The sequence below is a fragment of the Bufo bufo genome, chromosome 3 (assembly GCF_905171765.1).
Source record: "Bufo bufo chromosome 3, aBufBuf1.1, whole genome shotgun sequence".
In the NCBI taxonomy this organism is placed as follows: Eukaryota; Metazoa; Chordata; class Amphibia; order Anura; family Bufonidae; genus Bufo; species Bufo bufo.
The window spans coordinates 646,581,414-646,602,429 of NC_053391.1; the positions used below are offsets into that span (position 1 = coordinate 646,581,414).

General features: G+C 43.7%; 1 protein-coding gene across 1 annotated transcript in view; it reads left to right on the plus strand.

Annotated features, from left to right (window-relative positions):
- Nucleotides 1-21,016, plus strand: part of ARHGAP20 (Rho GTPase activating protein 20) — a 127,608-nt gene that overhangs the window by 23,666 nt on the left and 82,926 nt on the right. Inside the window, exon 2 of the mRNA XM_040426247.1 lies at nucleotides 7,860-7,945. Within this exon, the coding sequence (XP_040282181.1) occupies nucleotides 7,860-7,945 (86 nt within the window). The remainder of the gene's footprint in view (nucleotides 1-7,859; nucleotides 7,946-21,016) is intronic.

A 21,016-nucleotide genomic window follows, 5' to 3' on the forward strand; every position in this document is an offset into this window, starting at 1 on the left:
TAGAATACAGAGATGTTCTTAAAGGGTATGTCCATTTTTGCATCAAACTTTTTTTTTTTTTTTATAGTCTAAACTGATCCAAATTTTCAGTAGATTATGGCATGATTGTTGGTTGAACCCACTTTCTTTAGCGGGGCTGGCCGGCATTCTAATGTGTATGGGAAGAAGGTCCTAACCCTGGGCGATACATCGATTCCTTTATCAAACAGAGTTCTTGACCAGTGAGGGGCTGTCCTTGCCGCTCAAGAGGCTTACCCCTCCCACTTGATTGACAGGACATCTCGCCAGACCCTGTCAACCTCACGCCTGCGAAGAAAAGTTGCTGCAATGGCGCAAATTCGCTGAAGGAAATGGACGTGGGACTTCAATATAGATTTTTTTTTATTTTTTATTTCGAGAAAGCGCATGACCATGTAAACAACGCGTTTCGGGGACAAACAGTTCCCTAACCTGATGAAGGGGAACTGTTTGTCCCCGAAACGCGTTGTTTACATGGTCATGCGCTTTCTCTAAATAAAAAAAATAAAAAATCTATATTGAAGTCCCACGTCCATTTCCATCAGCGAATTTGCGCCATTGCAGCAACTTTTCTTCGGGACTAACACTCTCTTTCCAGGAGAGACACTCCCTGCGGCTGCAGTCCTGTGGAATTGGATTCTAATTGGATCTGCAATAGAGTTGTGCACAACCCGACAAGGTGAGCTTCTCTCTCTCTTTGTTATTATACCTGAACGTACTATTCTATTGCGCGCCCCTTCTCTCTCTTCCACCACTCCACTCGCGGTCTGAGTCAACCTCACGCCTGCAGCGCTGCTGCGAGTAACAGCCTAAGAACAGAGTCTCTGCTGCTACCGGAGCAGCGACTGTACATGCCCCGCAACCTAAAGAACCTGTAAAGAAACTGCCAGACCGCATGAAAATATAATGACAATTTATTAAGCAGGATTCAAAGGACAATACAGAATAAAAGAAACAAAATAAATGTGCAGGGACAAGGCGACGTCGCCAGAGGAGAGCACACGGGCAACAATTCGCACTGCTCCACATGATAATAACAAGATAAAGTGCAATTGTGTCAATAAGATAGATCACCCCCCGCTTCGTCTGGGGGTTCGCGAAATGCACGTCGGGGTTGGCGCCATCCCGGAGGAGGCACTGCCTTGATGATCTATCTTATTGACACCTTATCTTGTTATTATCATGTGGAGCAGTGCGAATTGTTGCCCGTGTGCTCTCCTCGGGCGACGTCGCCTTGTCCCTGCACATTTATTTTGTTTCTTTTATTCTGTATTGTCCTTTGAATCCTGCTTAATAAATGATATCATTATATTTTCATGCGGTCTGGCAGCTTCCTTATAGTTTCTATAGTTGATTTATGCCATAGGCGTGCGTCTGGTTAGACATAGTTGCGGCATCAGGCCAAGTTCTGTCGGTATATACTCTAGATACAGCACACGCAGCACATTGCGCCGCTACTTGTAATGAGATTTTTGGCTAGGGCCACACAGCCACATTTGTCACATGATTTCTTTTCGCAGAAAAGTCACGCAACATTTTTTGTAATGATAGTCAATGGTGTCGCACTACCACATGTTATATGCTGCGACTGCAACGCGCCAAAAGTGGGACACCATTGACTGTTTTTACAAAAAACATCGGGCGATTTTTCTGCGACATAAATATCACGTGACACATGTCGCCATATAGTTGTACCCTTTTTGTCAGTCACGCTACACTTGCCGTCATGTAGACCTAGCATAACAGGACCGGGTGAGATGTCCAGCCCTGTCAATCAAGTGGGAGGGAGAACATCTTGAGTGACGGGGACTGCCCCTCGCTGCTCAAGGACTCATCTCCAATGGGCACCTTAGCCCTGCAGTCATATTTTCTCTTCCATTTGACCCTAACCTTGTGGTAGGTAAGCAGGAAGAAAAGGACAGGCAGAAGTGTGACGCGACAGGGTTTGTTTGTTGTCTGTTACCGTGGAAACACATAAGTCTGTGTAGGAGCTGTAGAAACAAAACTTCTAACCTATTTCAGGGTTGCTTTATTGCTCATTTTAGATTAAAAAGAATGAAACAGAACTGGTCGTGAAGATGGACATGGCCATTTGGTCAAAATATGTTACGGATATGTTTAATCATTTAGTTTTTTTTTGCCCCTTTCATTTTTCTGCCTTGAGAAAAGCTCAGTGGGTCCCCACCCAGGCAATAGGGTGGAGGGTGTACACGGAGAGGATAGAAATAGTGCCGGCTGTAAACCACATTTCGAGATGCCCACTGTCATTCTCTACCAGTCCCTCATATATTCAGAATAAATAGAATTGCACATGGGTTGTGGTTTGACTGTACAGTGTCACATTTATATGGGGCCGACAGCTTATCTCTATTAAAATACGTATAAAACACAGGAATATACAAGATCCATGTAAAACAATCCAGATTTATTGGGTAAATATAACCGTAATCTCAAATATTTACATGATAAAAGCACTACGCGTTTCAGCGGCGGACCACCGCCTTCCTCGGGTGCATGACTGTACGGTGCGGTATTCAAACCGCAATAGAGAGTCTTTCTGGAAATGGCAGCTCAACTCTGTACCCAGATAGGGTCTGAATGAGACCACTGAAAATATTAAGAAGTAACTTTCAATCAATATAGATGTCACCCTCCAGATTTATGTATGATGTTCTGCTTCATCTCGTCCTTTTCGTTTATTCATTTTCTATATCCCTTTTTTTTTTTTTTTGCATTACCTTTCATGTCACTTCAGAAAATAGCATGTAGAGAAAGTTAATACAAGTATTGTGATGGCCCATATTCCCTTCTTCCCTGGCTGGATTAGTTTTTCCATTACATTATACACTGCTCATTTCCATGGTTACGACCACCCTGCAATCCAGCAGCGGTGGTCGCGCTTTCACACTATAGGAAAAAGCACCAGCCTACATGCACTCCCGCAGTCTCGGCCACCAGAGAGGCCAGAGCTTTCTCCTTTCCTCAGTACATAGAGCTCAATGAGCCCATAGCAGTGAAGTGAGGAAGCGGCTGGGTGTATCAGGCGTAGCAGAGTGGATGAGTCTCCAGATCAGCTCTACGACCCCGCGGTGGCTGTACGCCGCTGTTCCTGGGTCTCCTTTGGATGAAATTTTTTTTTTAAAAGTGTAAATGTCTCCCAGAGTTATTTTAATCACCTCTTGGGAGATATATTATGTGCCAAAAACACATTAAAAAATACCGTAAGTAAAAAAGATAAAAAAGATAAAAATATAATAAAATACAAATAAAAGAAAAAATAAAGAATAAATAAAATAAAAACCTCACACCAACCAAAACTGTAGCTGTTCGGTTCCCACAAAACTAAATATATTCTTTATAAAAATGACTGACTCAGTATAGGGAACCGATTTTGATTGGTATCAATTTGCACATTTGAAGAATAAAGAGCTATAGTTTCAAAAATATACTGTTAATTTATTTTTCATTTTCACCAAATTAAATTGAAAAAGTCACAAAAACAAGGCCTTTTTAAACCTATAGGTGTGCTAAATCGCAAGAAGAAAAAAAATGTCTAAATGGTCTGGTCATTAGGGGGTTATGATGGTGCCTTGCCCAATCATAGTAGTACCTTTTATATCGTGACAATATTTTTCAGCTCTTTTACACTTGCGTTGTTGTTTTCCGGTATTGAGATCCGGCAGAGAATCTCAATACCGGAAAAAAAACATTTCCATTTAGTCCTCATGCATTCTGAATGGAAAGAGATCCGTTCCGGCAGCATTCCGTTTTGTGACCGGACACAAAACCGCTGCAAACTGCGGTTTTGTGTCTGGTCATAAAAACGGAAAAAAAAAAGTAATACAATGGAGCCTAAAAAAACCTTTCAGTGCATTTAGTGACGGATTTGATTTTTTCCGTTTTGATTTCACACAACCCCACCCTGATGTACAAAATCCGTTTAATTCCGGTATTGAGATCCTCTCCCGGATCTCAATACCGGAATTAACAACGCAAGTGTGAAAGTAGCGTAACCTGGAGCCCTATAGGTAGACACTAGTTTTTGATCATGTGTCTTCACTATACCTATGGGACTCTGCTCCATCATAAAACAATCTATAGGTGGATGACAGACTACAAGGAAGCCACATGTAATGTGGAGTCCCTCATGATTGTCCTCCTCTACATTGGGTCTCCAGCTCTTCTGCTTAGAGGGCTCAGTTAATGTCACGATAACACGGAATTCTTTTGCTAATATTTTTGCCACAAGCCTGCAAATCAAAATCTAGAGAGTTGAATATTGTTAGGGTCATCCCACATTGGGTCAAGTATTGGCCACCTGATCCTGGATAGTGGAAGGTACAGTGACTACCATAATAGCACAGACAACCATAATCTAGCTGGAGCTGGTCATTTTCTGTAGAGATGTCTGCTCTGATGTATGTTCGGGATGCTTGTTTTTGCTGATTCCACTTTACTGCCAAATAGTGGTTCTCTGGGGAAATAAAATACGTCTGTGATTTCTTCCAAGTCAGCGATATTGAAGAAAAATGTATTTTATTATGGCATGCATTAAACGCTTTTCAACCTCAGGTGATCCGTGCATGTTAAAGCCAAGAATTCTGCTTGAGTTGTTGCACAGCCTTGAGAAAGACAGCTTCAAAATATCTAGATATTTGTAAAAAAAAATCTGCTTACAGGAGTTTTCTGCTTTGGACAGTCCTTTTTTGTTAGAAGGTCTCCCCAAAAATAAGCTGATAACAGGGTGTCATAGTCAGAACCCCCAGTGATCGGCGTTAATCTGCGGTGAAACAAGTGTTGAGTTTCTCTGCAGCACTACCGCAGGTGAAATGAGGAATTACATACAACAGCTCTCACTGAAATCAATCAGCTCGTGATGGAAGGATGAGTCTGGTCCTCCAGTTAATCGGAGGAGGATACTGGTTTTAAAATGTCAATAAAAGAATATTTTTAATTAGGGAATTCTAACAAAAAACATTCCAAGCGATACAAGATGTTTGATCAGGTTCCCTAATCCTATCTTGTCCTTATCCATAAAAATCTGGATGAGTTAAAAGGGAATGTATCACCTTATATTTTTTTTATTACTATTTATCCATGTGTACAGAAACATACATTCTTATATGTTTTTATTGAAGATTTATTTTTTCAAAATTTTTTTTTTTTACATAATTATAGGGAAAGCCATAGGAAGACTCATGTGGTAGAATATTATGGGCATGCTCTATGACCTACAATATGAAGGGAGGAGAAAATGTTAACCTATTGCAACATTTTTTGTATAGAACATTGAAAATCAAAAATAGCAATTTTTTATCTTTTTATGATCTGACTCTTGATTTCAGCAATAGGTTATTTTCTGACATAGGTTCCCTTTAAGAACATAAACTGAAGTCTGATGATGAAAAAGGCCATGTTCTTTTAAGTCGGAGACATCAAACACTCTGGATGGCACAAGATCAATTTTCAGAAATGGCAGATGTAAACAACTATGCATCCGAGGTAGCCATGGCTCATTAAGAGTCCAATGAAGTCCAAGCTATGTTATTAATGCACAATAGCTGGAGATAGCAGTCATGTCTCATTAGCTCTCCATGCTCATAATGATAATGAATTGGTTTATCCTACTGAAGTGCAAATCTTCTCTAACAGGAAAAATGTGTGCAGCAAATGTGAAGAAAATGCTCAGTGGGGGAGATCAGTTGTACCTGTCTACTCCACAAGGAGTAATGAGCGCATGAGTAATGAGAATCTTAAGAATGAGACCCCTGTGGTTCAGCTGCTTGGAGAAAGGCCATTTTAATGATAAAGAATTGTGGCAATACTGCAGGTTGGGAGAGATGGCTTTTTCCAGTCTGATGATATGTTTCCTTTAACGATAAGCAGCTCCATAGATAGGGTTTGAATACTCGGGGTCCCTGCTTCTCAGGCCAGGCATTATCACTTCTGTGCAGCCTGACTTTTTGCATTATGCTGGTCTGTGATACGTTTTCAGCCTCTGCTGTGATGTCAAAGTGTAAATGTTTTTGTGGTTAGTCCGGTGGTGAATTATCCCTGTACTGTGACATCACAATGTTTTTTTTTCTGTTAACAGACAAATCTGTTTATGGCCCCTGTACTGTGACATCACTGTGTTTATCCTCCCTGTACTGTGACATCACTGTATATCCTCCCTGTACTGTGACATCACTGTGTTTATCATCCCTGTACTGTGACATCACTATTTATCATTCCTGTACTGTGACATCACTGTGTTTATCATCCCTGTACTGTGACATCACTATTTATCATTCCTGTACTGTGACATCACTGTGTTTATCATCCCTGTACTGTGACATCACTGTTTATCCTCCCTGTACTGTGACATCACTGTGTTTATCATCCCTGTACTGTGACATCACTATTTATTATCTCTATACTGTGACATCACTGTGTTTATCCTGCCTGTACTGTGACATCACTGTTTATTATCCCTGTACTGTGACATCACTGTGTTTATCATCCCTGTACTGTGACATCACTATTTATCATCCCTGTACTGTGACATCACTGTTTATCCTCCCTGTACTGTGACATCACTGTTTATCCTCCCTGTACTGTGACATCACTGTGTTTATTATTCCCTCAATGTCCGAGATGGTACAACCCCTTTAAGATATAAGACGGGACATTTCTCATAATCTTGTCTTGAAATGATAGTGAGGCCAAATAAAAAGTATTATAATTTCTACTTTTATTGGCAGGGGAATTCTTGGGGGAAGGGGTTGGTAAGACATAATCCACAGGTGCTGATTGTCGAGAAGGAGCACCACGAAGCCACTCTAACTTGACCAAGGTATTTAGATACAGGGTTTGTGCAGTAAATTGTTGGAAAGCCAGTCCCAACCACTGTAGATATTGGACGAATTGTTGACTGATACTTGTCAACTCTCCTGGGACGTCCAGAAGGCTCCCAACATGATATTTGGGTGAGGGGGTATTCTTTTGGTTGAACAAATACAGAGTAAAAGCTAAACGAATTAGAACAAAAACTAGAAAAATCACATCTTTAAGAAAAAGTATGCGTTTCATCTATTCATACATAAACCATGTCTGCCTATGAAGCAAAAATGAAGGACCAGTTGGCTTCCATACACACATTTGTTTTCCCTTTACATTCTTCTCTTGGGTTGGACGGCACATTTAAGTGAGAGAGTTTTCTTAACCCTATAGACAAAATATTAGTGTAGTGTGGACTTGTTTCTGTACGTATCCATGAGGCAGAAGATTTGATTCTCATCAGAAAAGTCAACACAGTTATGTCTGGAGAAGGAGAATGGGCTCTTTGCATATGAAGTTTGACCTGAATATTGTGGTATGTGACTCCCTAGTGTTACATATGGCAGTTAGTGAGGGGTTGGGTCATGAAGGTTGTGTCTACATGCCCCCAGTAGGCCATTTGGACATTATGGCGGGGGTCCTTTGCTTAGAGCCTACCTATGAGCCTAAGTAAGTAAGAGCGGCTCCCTCTCTGATGGGCCTTAATCTATTCATGGACAATATTACACGGTCGAGAATTAATTTGAATAGCAGGTAAGCAATACCACATTTCCCCTGCAGGGGCTGATGGTTAGGAGTTCCAGGATCTGGACCCTGATCAAAGAGGCACCAGTCTTTAGAGAACATCATACTCATCTAAAATATAGCTGTGTTGATCCAGAAGAAGGCAACAGAAAACCCATTTATCAGATGAATCATGATCTGTACAATGAAATGAGCATGTGTATATACTGTATGTGGAAAATAAGAATTTTGAAGACTGTAATTTACCCCAAAAATATTGTTTCTTTAATATTTTGCAGAAAATGAAGAGCTTGGCACAAAGACGTCAATCTGCTCCATCACTCGTGTTAAGTAAAGCTCTGAATAAGTCGAAAACCATCACCAAGTAAGTGATCAGTCCTATTCATTTTGATGAGATGGGGAGTTGAATCGCAATGTTTACTGCATAACTATCCTATAGCTTTTATGGGTAGACCCTACAAATGCTATGAGCCATGCCCCAAGGGGTTCTTCCAAGCTGGACAACACATTTAAAGGGTTTGTATGAGGCAGAAAACCCATAAGTCTCCTTTATTTCCATAAACAGCGCCACTCTGATCCAGGGGATATGTCTGGTATTGCAGCTCGGCCCCATTTAGTCACATTTATGTCATGTTGGTGAAAGGGAAGCATGGAGTGGGCTCAGGAGCTTAGCCAGCTTCAAACATGATGGGTTCCGTCTGTGTAATACAGCTGACACCCGCCTGCAGTGACACGGGTTGGAGGCGACACCAATCCTGGTCATTTAACCCCTTAGATGGGGTGATTAATAGTAACCTCAGCATTCGAGCAGTTACTCAGAGGCATGACCACCCATTGCTCCTCCCTGCAGCAAAATGGCAGCGTGCCAATCTGATGTGATAGGCCTTGTGATGGCTCCAACACTTGCCTTGGTGATCATCAAAAGCACCATAGACTACAATACTATATTTTTTACAGCCTATGGTAGAAGTAATCAAACGATCGCATGATTAAAGGGGTATTCCTATCACATACAGTGGGGGCATATCGCTAGGATATGCCCCCATTGTCTGATAGGTGCGGGTCCCACCTCTGGCACAGACCACTGAAATCAACATGTCTGTCACTACACTACGCTGCCCTCAGACAGGACCTGACAGGTTCCCTTTAAATGGGAGTTTGGGGGGGGTCTATTGAGGGTAGTAGTTGGGATGTAGTAATGTGGTAGCACCCAAAGAAACTGCTGCAGGCCAGCTCAATTGAGTCCTATGATCCTATCTGCATATGGTACCCACCTAGAGCTGAGATCAATGCCTGAGATAGTGGAATCTGTCTTCTTCTCTATAAAATGATAGGTAAAGTAATGCAAGGAAGGAGCTTTCAGCTCTTTGCTGGACGAGGCTGCTTCTTAATGAGGGCAGAGAAGCCAAGGTCTGGCACAAACATAAGATCCCCGTTATAATGAGGGCACGAAGAGCGAGAGGCTGGTGAAATCGCTTGGCACAGTCTGAGCTGCTACAAACATTGGGTGTTTTGAGGTCCATGAATGAGTTGACAGTGGTCAGGCCGGAGGAACGTTCCCAGTCCAGAGCAATGCTTTATCCGCTTTTCATCGGCAAATTCCATGGTTCACTTACATGATCCCAATCACCCCGTTCGGAGTACTTAGGTAATAAAGCAGAGCAGCCACAAAGAATTCAAGTGCCCGAGAGATTTTATGACCCAATGTCTGACCCACAGACTGCGCTAAAGTCTGTTGAAGGGGAAACTATGTGTTTAACCAGCATTTAACGTTTTAAATACACGTATTTCATTTTCATGCCTAAAATCTCCCTGGGGCGGCCATATTGGAGATACTCTCTTCCTGTATTGTCTATATACAGTATATCTATGTAATATCTATCAATCCATATCTATCTACATTTTATATCTACTATATTTTCCATCTATCCACCCATCTATCTATCTATCGATCATATGTATCTATCCTTCTAATATCTGTCTGTCTAGATTTTTTTTTAATCACTAGAATAGTTGTAAACATCACCAGGTCAGAGGGTTATGATGCACTCTCCCCCTCTGTCGTAGACTGGCACCAGTATAAGTAAGTCTCCCCCATTGTGCCCAGTTGTACGCCAAGATAACCAGCAATCATGTTGCCCTTATGAGGACAAATGGATACAATGTGGCGAGTGGCATCTTCTCCTCTCCGCACATTTTTGCTGAATCTTCTCCATGTAGCTGATCTGTTAGTTTAAATCAAGGACAGGAATGCTGTGAAAATGTATCGAGCTCGCTATCACATTGAATGGATCTATTCTTGTGGATGAAAGGTCAGCAGCTAGCCGGCAGATTCTTACAATGAGAATACATGGGTAACATTCGTGACTCATTTATAGTGGAATTAAGCCCTGGCCCGACTCCAAGCCAAACATTGTAAGTTACCATCACCTTCAGTGGAATTATACACAGATATTATCCAAAACTCATTGTCTTCCCTCTGTTAAGTCTACGCTCGGTTACATGCCCAGCGCTGCTCCCAGGCAGAGATTCGGAGACTTTTGCCATTTGTTTTGACATTGCTTTTACTAAAGGGACCCAAGACATAAAATTGATGCCAATTTTATTAAATCTATTACCTGGTGGTTCCGGCTAATGTGTTTTTATGGAATAGAGCTGACATGTCACCTGCTCATGAGCTGAAGTGTTATCCAAGCAGCTGGCCTATAGCCATGTATTGAACTCTTAAAGGGAACCTGTCATAAACTTTATGCTGCTCATACTAACGGCTGCATAAAGTAGAGACCAGTCAGATGATTTCAGAGGTCTGTCATTTATAAGTTAAAAGTAAGTGGTTGCCGAGAACCAACATCACAATCATTGCAGACTGGGCCTGGAAAAGAGTCCTGGCCTCCTGAGAAGAGTCCTGGTTATTCCTGGATTCCTGCTCTCCTGCTGATGACTGGTTCTCGGCAACCACTTACATTTAGCTCATGAGTGACACACCGCTGACATCAGCATTTCTGTCACTGGTTTATGGGGCCCTCAGTGAGGTCAGCATAAAGTTGATGACAGGTTCCCTTTAAGGCGTCTTACATTTATTATATGTTGAATTAAAGAAACCCTTTTGAGCCACTATTAGGGTATGTTTACATGGCTTATAGGGGTTGTGCGAGACCTCAGGATATGTCATCAGTATCTGATCAGTGCTGGGGCCCCTGCAGATCAGCTGCTTGTGACGGCATTGGCACTCGCAGCGGTGCTGCAGCCAGCTCACTAAGCACAGTGCCGTACATAGTATTGCGGCTGTGCTTGGTATCACAGCTCAGCCCCATTCACTTCTATGGGGTTGAGCTGCACCTAGACCAGGGATCAGCAACCTTCGGCACTCCAGCTGTTGTAAAACTACAATTCCCAGCATGCTCCATCCATTTGTAGAAGAGTTTTTAGAAGAGCAGAGCAAGTATGCATGCTGGGAGTTGTAGTTTCACAACAGTCCCGGAGGTTGCCTACCCCTGACCTAGACCATGCGACCGATGAAAGCTGCAAGAAGGCCGCAACGCTACTACCTTCTCAAACAGCTGATCACCAGGAGTCCGGAGTGTTGGACCCCACCGATCAGATACTGAGATGACCTATCCAGACGATAGGTCATCAGTTCAAAAGTCTCAGAAAACCCTTTTAAACTTCACACTGATTTCGGAGCAAACGCCAATGGGGTTTTGCATTGCACGTCATACAGCCGTTGATCCGTGTCGAAATGAGGCTAATCCGCTTTTCTACGCACAGCGTTCAAACTACAATCTGTCATGGCAAATACACATCAGGTTTTTCTGACATGTATTTAATATCGCTTGAGCCTACCCTTAGTGGGGTTCTGCAGAAAACATTTAATATGGCTGCCAACAGCCTGTCCTACAATGTGAGCGGGACTGGTCGCCTCAACTTGCAGAACTCCCTAGGAAAGTGAGGGGGTGAGGCCTCACTACACTGCTCTACAATAGTTGGTGATGATGGGATCCTGCCTATATATGCCATCATGGCTGAGCAGCCTGACAGGAACACTCACCAATATCTAATATATGCAAGTGCCAGAGTGTAGTGTGTAGTGAGGCCCCGTCCCCTCACTCCAGTCTAGACTGGTGGCAACCAGTCCTGATCACATTCTAGAACTAGTTGTGGCAGTCATTTTAAATTATTTCCAGAGAACCCCTTTTTTAGGGGGCTGTTTTATCAGAGACAACTCCTTTTAGAAAAGAGCTGCCACAGCAACCATTCCTTTATTATTCCTGCTAGACGTTTATTAATAAAGGTACAACTGGGTGCTGGGTTGGGGAATGTCCCAGTATCTGCCCCCAGTTAGGCCAATTAGTGTATGTGGGGGTCAGGGCTGGGACAAACTGCGCCCCCCCCTCGTTTTTAAGAAAGAATCAATGTTGTTTCAAAACAAGAATATACTTAAAGCAATAGAACAAAGGACTGTGGGACTTTGAAAGTCACAGACACTATAAAGTTCCCCCCCATCATCATGTGCCAGTATAAAGTCCCCCCCATCATCATGTGCCAGTTTTGTAATAAGCCCCCCCAATGTGCCAGTAACACTATTGTAAAAAAAACAAAAAAAAAACACTTATACTTACCTAAGTGTCAGCGATGCGATGCAGCCTCTTCCTGTGTCCCACGCTGTAATGTAAGGCTCAGGCGGCACGATGACGTCATTGCGCCGGCCTCTGATAGGCTGCCGGCCTAGTGCCTGCAGCCAGGGGCGTACATAAAAATCACTGGGCCCCATAGCAGGAATCTAAATTGGGCCCCCATCCCCCTTTTATAGCCCCTCCCTTTGTTCCATGAACTATTCTTGCTGCTGCGTTTTATAATTTATGCCATCAGGGCCGGAATGGGATTACAAAACAGCCCTGGCACACAAAAGAGGTATAATAGATGCAGATGTATATTATATACAGCAGTGTACAGTTATGTGAGGTACGCGGTATAATAGATGCAGTGTGTACAGGTATATAGTATATTCCCTAGTGTTCTGATATGTGAGGTACGGGGTATAATAGATGCAGTGTGTACAGGTATATAGTATATACAGCAGTGTACTGATATGTGAGGTACGGGGTATAATATATGCAGTGTATACAGTATATACAGTAGTGTAATATGTGAGGTACGAGGTATAATAGATGCAGTGTGTACAGGTATATAGTAAATACAGCAGTGTATTAACACCTCGTACCTCACATATCAGTACACTGCTGTATATACTATATATCTGTACACACTGCATCTATTATACCTCGTACCTCACATATATAGTATATACAGAAGTGTACTGATATCTGTACACACAGCATCTATTATACCTCATACCTCACATATCAGTGCACTGCGGTATATACTATATATCTGTACATATTGCATGTATAATACTGTGTAATATATGCAGTGTGTGTGCATGTATGTGTGTATATATATATATATATATATATATACAGAGCAGTGTATTGATGTGACACATAGAAGGTATAATACTGTAGATGCAGTGTTTATAGAAATATGTGGTCAGTTATGCATTATAGTCACTGTGAGGTACATGAGGTAGTGGTAACTGTCTGAAGTAGTATACATGAGTGAGCAATGAGTAAAAACAGGGCATGGAGGGGGGGGGGGGGGGTAAATGATGAAAAGTGGAGGACCTCCTCTTACCTCTCCATTCCAGTCTGTATGGATCAATACAGAGCTGCTTGTGAACTTTTAATACTTGCTGTTAGGGGTTGAAGGACCTGTGATGATGTCATCACAGGTCCTGGCAGATGTACCTTTGAAACCTAGGAACTACACCATTTTTGGTGCAGTTCCTTTGCTAGATTCTGCAGGACCTGTGATGTTGAAGATGATGTCATCACAGGTCCTGGCAGATGCACTGTTCTAACCTGGGAACTACACTTTACACTGTGCAGTTCCCTTACAGGACCTGTGATGACATCATCAAAGGTCCTTTAGCTTTAGAAAGGTAAACAGGAGTAATTAGGGGGCGGGGCCTCTCCTCCACTTCGGTGCCTGCCTGCAGCCTATCAGAGGAAAGGGAAGGGACACGCCTCTCCCTCCCCTGCACCTCCGCTGGCACAGACAGTTTACAATGGAGATGAGCGCAATGGAAGCGCTCATCTCCCTGTGCCCGGCGGCGGCTGCTCACTTGGGGGGGGGGGTCATTTTAGTTGGGGGGGCACAGCATGATGTAGGGGGGGCCGCCGCCGTGGCCCCCTCTGGCCCCCCCCTGGCGACGCCACTGCTGCTGGCACTTCACCTGCGCCCCCCTCCTGTCCGCAAATGGTAGCGCCCAGGGCACCCGCTCCTTCGGCCCCTGCCTTGTACCGGCCCTGGTGGGGGTACTGTTATTCCTTGTGGAGAGCACCTAGTAAGCATAAGGAGATTTATAGGCCATGCACTGCTCCTCGGGGGAAAAAAAGTTAAATTAGCACTTTTAAAAAAGAATAAAGCTGTGCCTCTGGTGCCACCTGTTGGAAGGCATCTATCCTATAAATCAATGTTTGACCTTTTAAACAGACTTTGAGACACAATTTAGGATTATAGCTAATCCAGTGCCTCATCTGCAGGCAGCTGTTTTGGGGTGATTGTCCCTCCTCGGTAGAGAGCACCGAAAAGTGACTTAGCAGGGTGAGAAACCTTTGTCAGTGATCTAGGGGAACTATTTCTCCTTGTGGAGAGCAACAAGTAGGCCATGCAATGCTTCTGTGGGAAAAGGGAAGGCAAATTAGCTTTTTCCAAGAAGTAAAAGAAAGCTGTGCCTTTCACCTCTTGCTAGAAGACAGCTATTCTATTAGTCAGTGTCTGACCTTTTAAAAAGCATTAACAAGGTGTTAGGCTTTATTCAGATTAGTGCCGTAAAACTCATCTGTGATTATGTCGGCGCCCATTTTTCTTGCTGATCCGTTGACTTAAATGGGCGAGCCTAGTGCAAGAATTGGACCAGAGGGCTGAGCAGAAAATAAGATGTGTGAATTTGCCCATTCGGAATAATGTGCCAGTATTCAGTCTGTGTGCTGTCTGTTCTACACTCGGAGAGCGCGCAGACGTGGACACCACTTGTCGGAATAAATTCTCATAGGGTAACTTGCTGTCTGCCACCAATAGAGGGCGCTTTGGAGCTTACTGCATATTCATTTACTTTGATAATAATACAGTATCAAATAAGCTCTTTAGCTCCACCTAGTGGCAGCTGCAGGCAGAATTGTATCATGTAAGGTCTCATGCACACGACCGTTGTTTTGGTCCGCATCCGAGCCGCAGTTTTGGCGGCTCGGATGCGGACCCATTCACTTCAATGTGCTGTCCGTGTGCTGTCCGCATCCATTGCTCCGTTCCGTGGTCTGCAAAAAAAATATAACCTGTTCTATTCTTGTCCGCACTTTGCGGACAAGAATAGGCAGTTATATTAAAGGCTGTCCGTGCTGTTCCGCAAATTGCGGAACGCACACGGACGCCATCCGTGTTTTGCGGACCGCAAAACACACAACGGTCGTGTGCATGCACCCTTACTCTGTGTTTGTTGGAATTCTGTGTTTGCCCCCAACCCTTATAAAAATACATTAAGAATTTAAGCAGCATCGGATGTTGAACCTACAGGAAACATTATAATGAAAGACGGAAAAATGACTTTCAGAAGAAATGTCTTCATCATGAGTATATAGTGGTTTAATGATGGTCTTCATTACGATCTGAGGGACAAAAACCTAAACAGTCAGGAAAGTAAATAACCGTCCGATGACAGGATTCCTACAAAACATTGAAAACCACAACTAAATTAAGATATTCTCTGAATTCCATGCATGCGGTCGGATATCATATATCTTGACTCATGCTGTAATTGGACATATCCGCTGTTATGCACATACTGTATAACTTTAAGTTGTCCACAGCCCATATGCTTTTAAAGGGGTATTCCAGAATTTTGTTATCCGACAACCCGCACTCTCACCAATCGTCCGTTCTGCAGTAGTCGGCACTGGAACTACACAGAAATCTAATTGGCTGATTCGCCAGTTTTTTTGTCACTACATCTCCCAAAAAAAATGTAATAAAAAGTGGTCAAAAAGTCATACACACTGCCAAAAAATGGGCGTCAAACAGCTCCATAAATGTAACCATAAATAAGTTGTGGAGGTTAGAATATGGCGATGAAAAGAAAACATTTATTTTGTCCAAATTTTTTATTCATTTTTTTTTTCAGTATTAAAAAGAGAAACTATATGCAGTACATGTTGTATTGCTGTAATTGTACTGACCCGGAGAGAGAAGTTGAGATGTCATTTTTACAGCACAAGGAACATATTCTATCTGAGGGGGCGGGGCATCTGTAATGGGGCAAGACATCCCGTCAGTGGAATGCACACTGCCACTGCGCTCAGCAGGCACAAGCACTTAGTAACTTTAGGAGGACAGGCGCGCTTCATCTAAGTGGAGAAAGTCATGTGATGCGTCAGACGGAATGGCATGCCGCATTAGTGTATGCTGGATAGTAATGGTCACATGACTGGGGGTCAGAAAGTAGCTGACCTGTTGCACGTGCGCTTGGCAGCTGAAGGCATCTGTGTTGGTCCCTTGTTCATATGTGTCTGCATTGCTGAGAAAAATGAGGTTATAATATATGCAAATGAGTCTCTAGGAGCAATGGGGGCGTTACCATTACACCTAGAGGCTCTGCTCTCTCTGCAACTGCCGCCCCCTCTGCACTTTGATTGACAGGGCCAGGCAGGCATGATAATGTTTGCACTGCCTGGCCCTGTCGAAGTGCAGAGGGCACGGCATTTGCAGAGAGCTGAGCCTCTAGGTGTAATGGTAACGCCCCCATTGCTCCTAGAGGCTCATTTGCATATATTAAAACATCATTTTTCTCAGTGATGAGGCCACATATGAACATGGTACTAACACAGATGCCTTCAGCTGCCAAGTGCACATGTAACAGGTCAGCCGGTGTCATAGGTACAAATCTGCTGACAGATGCCCTTTAAATGGACACAAGTGTTAAGGGCATATCCTGCTGTAATATTAATGACATATTGCTAGTATAAACATGACTGAAGAAACTGGGACCCCCAACCGTGCCTAATGTGACTGGACCGTCAGGTGGACATCATGAGAAGCTCTGTGTAGGAGAACAGCTGAAGGGGGTGTTTGCTTTTCCCTATGCACGAAGGGGGAGATCTATCAAAACTGGTGTAAAGTAGAACTGGCTTAGTTGCCCATAGCAACCAATCAGATTCCAACTTTCATTTTCCAAAGGGGCTCTGAAAAACAAATGGTGGGATCTGATTGGTTGCTATTTACACTAGTTTTGATAAATCTCCCCCTTAGTATTTCTTAGGTGCCCCACCAGTTGGATCCTTACGGGCTAAACACTGATTGCATTTCCTAGCCATAGGCCATTATTGTCAGATTATATATACCAGTTCACGTTCTTTATGTCATTGATACCCTCTGCCGAGTAAGGCCTCATGCACACGACCGTTGTTGTGTTCCGTTCCGCAAAAGGGGGTTCCGTTGTTCCGTGATCCGTTTCCGTTTTTGTTTCCGTGTGTCTTCCTTCATTTTTGGAGGACCACCAGACATAAAGGAAAGTAAAAAAAAGTCTAAGACAGGTTTGCCATGCAAATGATAGGAAAAAAAGGGACGCGGACGCGGGTGACAATCTTGTGTGCCTCCGTGTTTTTTAGCGGTCCCATTGACTTGAATGGGTCCGCAAACCGTTTTCCATGAAAATAATATGACAGGTTATATTTTTTTAACGGACTGGAACCACAGATCACGGACGCGGATGACAAACGGTGCATTAGCCGAGTTTTCAACGGACCCATTGAAAGTCAATGGGTCCGCAGAAAATCACGAAAAACGGTGCAACGGACACCGAATTAAACAACTGCCGTGTGCATGAGGACTTATGAAGATACTTTGAATAATTCTTGGAAAAGTGGGGGAAGGGAAATAGGACCATTTGCAGCACATTTAAGGGCACTTTTCAGTGCTAATAGGCCATTGGTGTGGTAAAATAAGAATATGTACTCTATAAGCATTGACCACTGTAGTGCCCTCCATATGGACAAGAGCATGGATCCCCACGGGTAGAAGAATGATAGGATCCCGAAAATATATGGAGGGATCCTCGTGGGATTATAATCATCCCATTAGCCTTCCATAGTGTTTTGGGCGGGACCCTGTGGCCACTGCCACCAATGATTAATACTAGGGGGGCTTGGGTGGGGGCGCGCACTGCGCCACCAATGCTTTTAATACAGGGGTGGGGGGCGCACTGCGCCACCAATGTTTTTAATACAGGGGTGGGGGGCGCACTGCGCCATCAATGATTAATACTGGGGGGCTTGGGGGGGGCGCACTGCGCCACCAATGAAGATAAATCTCTCATTAATTCATATACAGGAGGCGGGAGCTGGCTGCAGAATCACATAGCCGGCTCCCGACCTCTATGAGCGGTAGCGGCGATCCGCGGTAGTTAGCCGGATCGCAGCTACCGCTCATAGAGGTCGGGAGCCGGCTATGTGATTCTGCAGCCAGCTCCCGCCTCCTGTATATGAATAAGGCCTCATGCACACAACAGTGCTTTTTCACTGTCAGTGATTTGGGCTTCAGTGGTCCGTGTCCGATTTTGCTTCAGTTGTGTTTCCTTGAGCCTTCCTTTTTTTTTTGGCTGACAGGGAAACAAAAAGGAAGGTTAATAAAAAGTGTAATTTTATTGCACCAGTTGTGCATCTGTTTTTTTGACGGACCCATCGACTTGAATGGGTCCGTCCTTCGTTTTTCACTGACAAGAATAGGACAGGTTATATTTTTTTGACCGCCTGGAATCACGGATCACGAACGCGGAGAAAAAACTGAGGACTATCAGTTTTTTTTTCACAGCTCCATAGAAATGAATGGGACCTCCGCTAAACTGTGAAAAATGATGGAACGGAGGCGGATGCACACAACGGTCGTGTGCATGAGGCCTAAAATGAGAGATTTATCTTCACAGCCCCGTCCCTCCTCTTCCCATCTGTCTCTTCATTGGCGGCAGCAGCGGCACAGGGGGAGGAGACACAGCTTCCTTCTCCCCTGTGCTGCTGAGGGAACACGGAGAGCGCTGAGAGCAGCGCGTTCTGTGTTCCCAATACGTTATCGTAATATCGGCAAAATAGATGCCGATACCGATAACGGTCAAAATCCTGAATGTCAGCCGATAATATCGGTAAAACCGATAATCGGTCGATCCCTAGTTGCTGGGGGTCTGGGGCAGAGGTCACTCATTGGGTCAGTGAGTGACCTATAGGGTAGTGTTGCTGGGCAAAGAAGCCAGAGATGCCCAGCAACAGTTAGGGCATTGGTGGGATGGTTTCAAGGGCTATTTAGTGGCAGTAGCGGGCAGTGCTGGGCTGTCATCCCAACAGCATCTGGAGGAGGTGCTGCCCCCGGCCGCCCTTCCCTGTTGAAAGTTTGTGTTATTGGCACGGCTGCTTTATTAGAAGGAGGGTGTAAAGTTGCTCACTGAAAAGGTGAGCGGACGAGTTTAGTCTGAAGTTTAGACCGGGCTTATGGCTGGTCTAATTATTGTTTATTAAGTTATTGGTATGATTGATACAGTTTTAATTTGGATTAGGATAATCTTTAATAAAGCTGGCCGTGGCCTAATTTATTCCACCGAAATACTTGTGTTTTATTATTTTTTTATAGATGTGAATATATATATAGAAAAAGGAGAGAATCCAGCGGGAGCACCAGCCAAGATGTGGGTGCAGTGCAACGTCCAGCACAGGGTAGCGGCAATACCCTAAGTATTGTAGAGACGGAAGAAGTCGGACTGCACTCCAAAATGATAGTGAAATAAACTATTTATTCACCCATAAAAATGGCAAAACTTGCGACGTTTCGGCTCACAAGAGCCTTCACAAGAGGAAGGCTCTTGTGAGCCGAAACGTCGCAAGTTTTGCCATTTTTATGGGTGAATAAATCGTTTATTTCATTATCATTTTGGAGTGCAGTCCGACTTCTTCCGTCTCTCTCTCTATATATATATATATATATATATATATATATATATATATATATATATATATATATATATATATATATATATTTTATGGTACATTCATATGATTTATAATCCCATGTATAACACACCTAAGGGCTCATGCGCACGAACATATTTTTTTTCCGTGTCCATTGCATTTATTTGTGGCCCGTCTGTGGAACAATTCACTTCAGCGAGGTCGCAAAAAACGGAATTGACTCTGTGAGCATTCCATGTCCATATATCGGCATGACCGGTCCGCCAAAAAATAGAACGTGTCCTATTATTGTCCATATTATGGTCAAGGATAAAACTGTTCTATTAGGGGGGAGATTTATCATACTGGCTTAGTTGCCCATAGCAACCAATCCGATTCAGCCTTTCATTTTCCAAATGAGCTCTGAAAAAAGCAAAGGTGGAATCTGATTGGTTGCTATGGGCAACTAAGCCAGTTTTCCTTGACACCAGTTTCGATAGTAAGCAATCACCAAGTACAGTGTGAGTCACGCCGGCCGTCAGTGTAAGAAGACGTGGGCCTAATGATTCTCACTCGCCATCTGTCTCACTGTTTTACCTCATACGTTTCAGTAAAGTAACGTAATGAGCGATGGGGACTTCACGTGCCAGACATATTCCTCACCAGCACACACTGATAGACTGACAGGTTGTGCTACCGCCGCAAAATGTATTCACGGCATGTCATGAGCATAACATATTAAGGGCCTGTACAATGCTCCGAAGCTGTAGGACATGACTAAATGCAGGGTCCGTTTTATGAAAAATGTGGCCCTGGGGAGAAAGTAAAGCAGGGGCCCATCCCCACTCACTGTTTTTCCTATCATTACTCAAATAATGCTGCCATACCCTGCCTAAAAACTGGATTCATGGCATAATAATGCATCTACTACCCACATAGGTAATACTGGCGTATAGTGGCAATTAATAATGCCATAGATTGTCTACATACCATACCGGATCCACATAATGATGCATTTACTACCCACTGCTATATAGTGGCAAGTAACATTGTCATACACTATCTAACACAGGGATCGACAAATCCCAGGCGCCAGGTCGCCATGGCGATCAGGAATTTTGTCCTGGCGCCTGGGTATTTGCCCTCACATGGCTGCCCCCCAGTAATCCGGGGCGCTCCCGTCACTCCACCGCCTCTACATGGACTTATCGGACAGTCTGGCAGAGAAGGAGTTACCCGAATCCGCCCCGCCCGCTCACATCGGAGCAATGGGGAGGAGACATCAGCTTCTCTAGTGGGCGTTCCTTCTTCCAGGCTGTAGCGCTGTCCAATCGCAGCGCAGCGAGAAGGAACGCCCAGGAGAGAAGCGGATTTCTCCTCCCCATTTCTCCGAT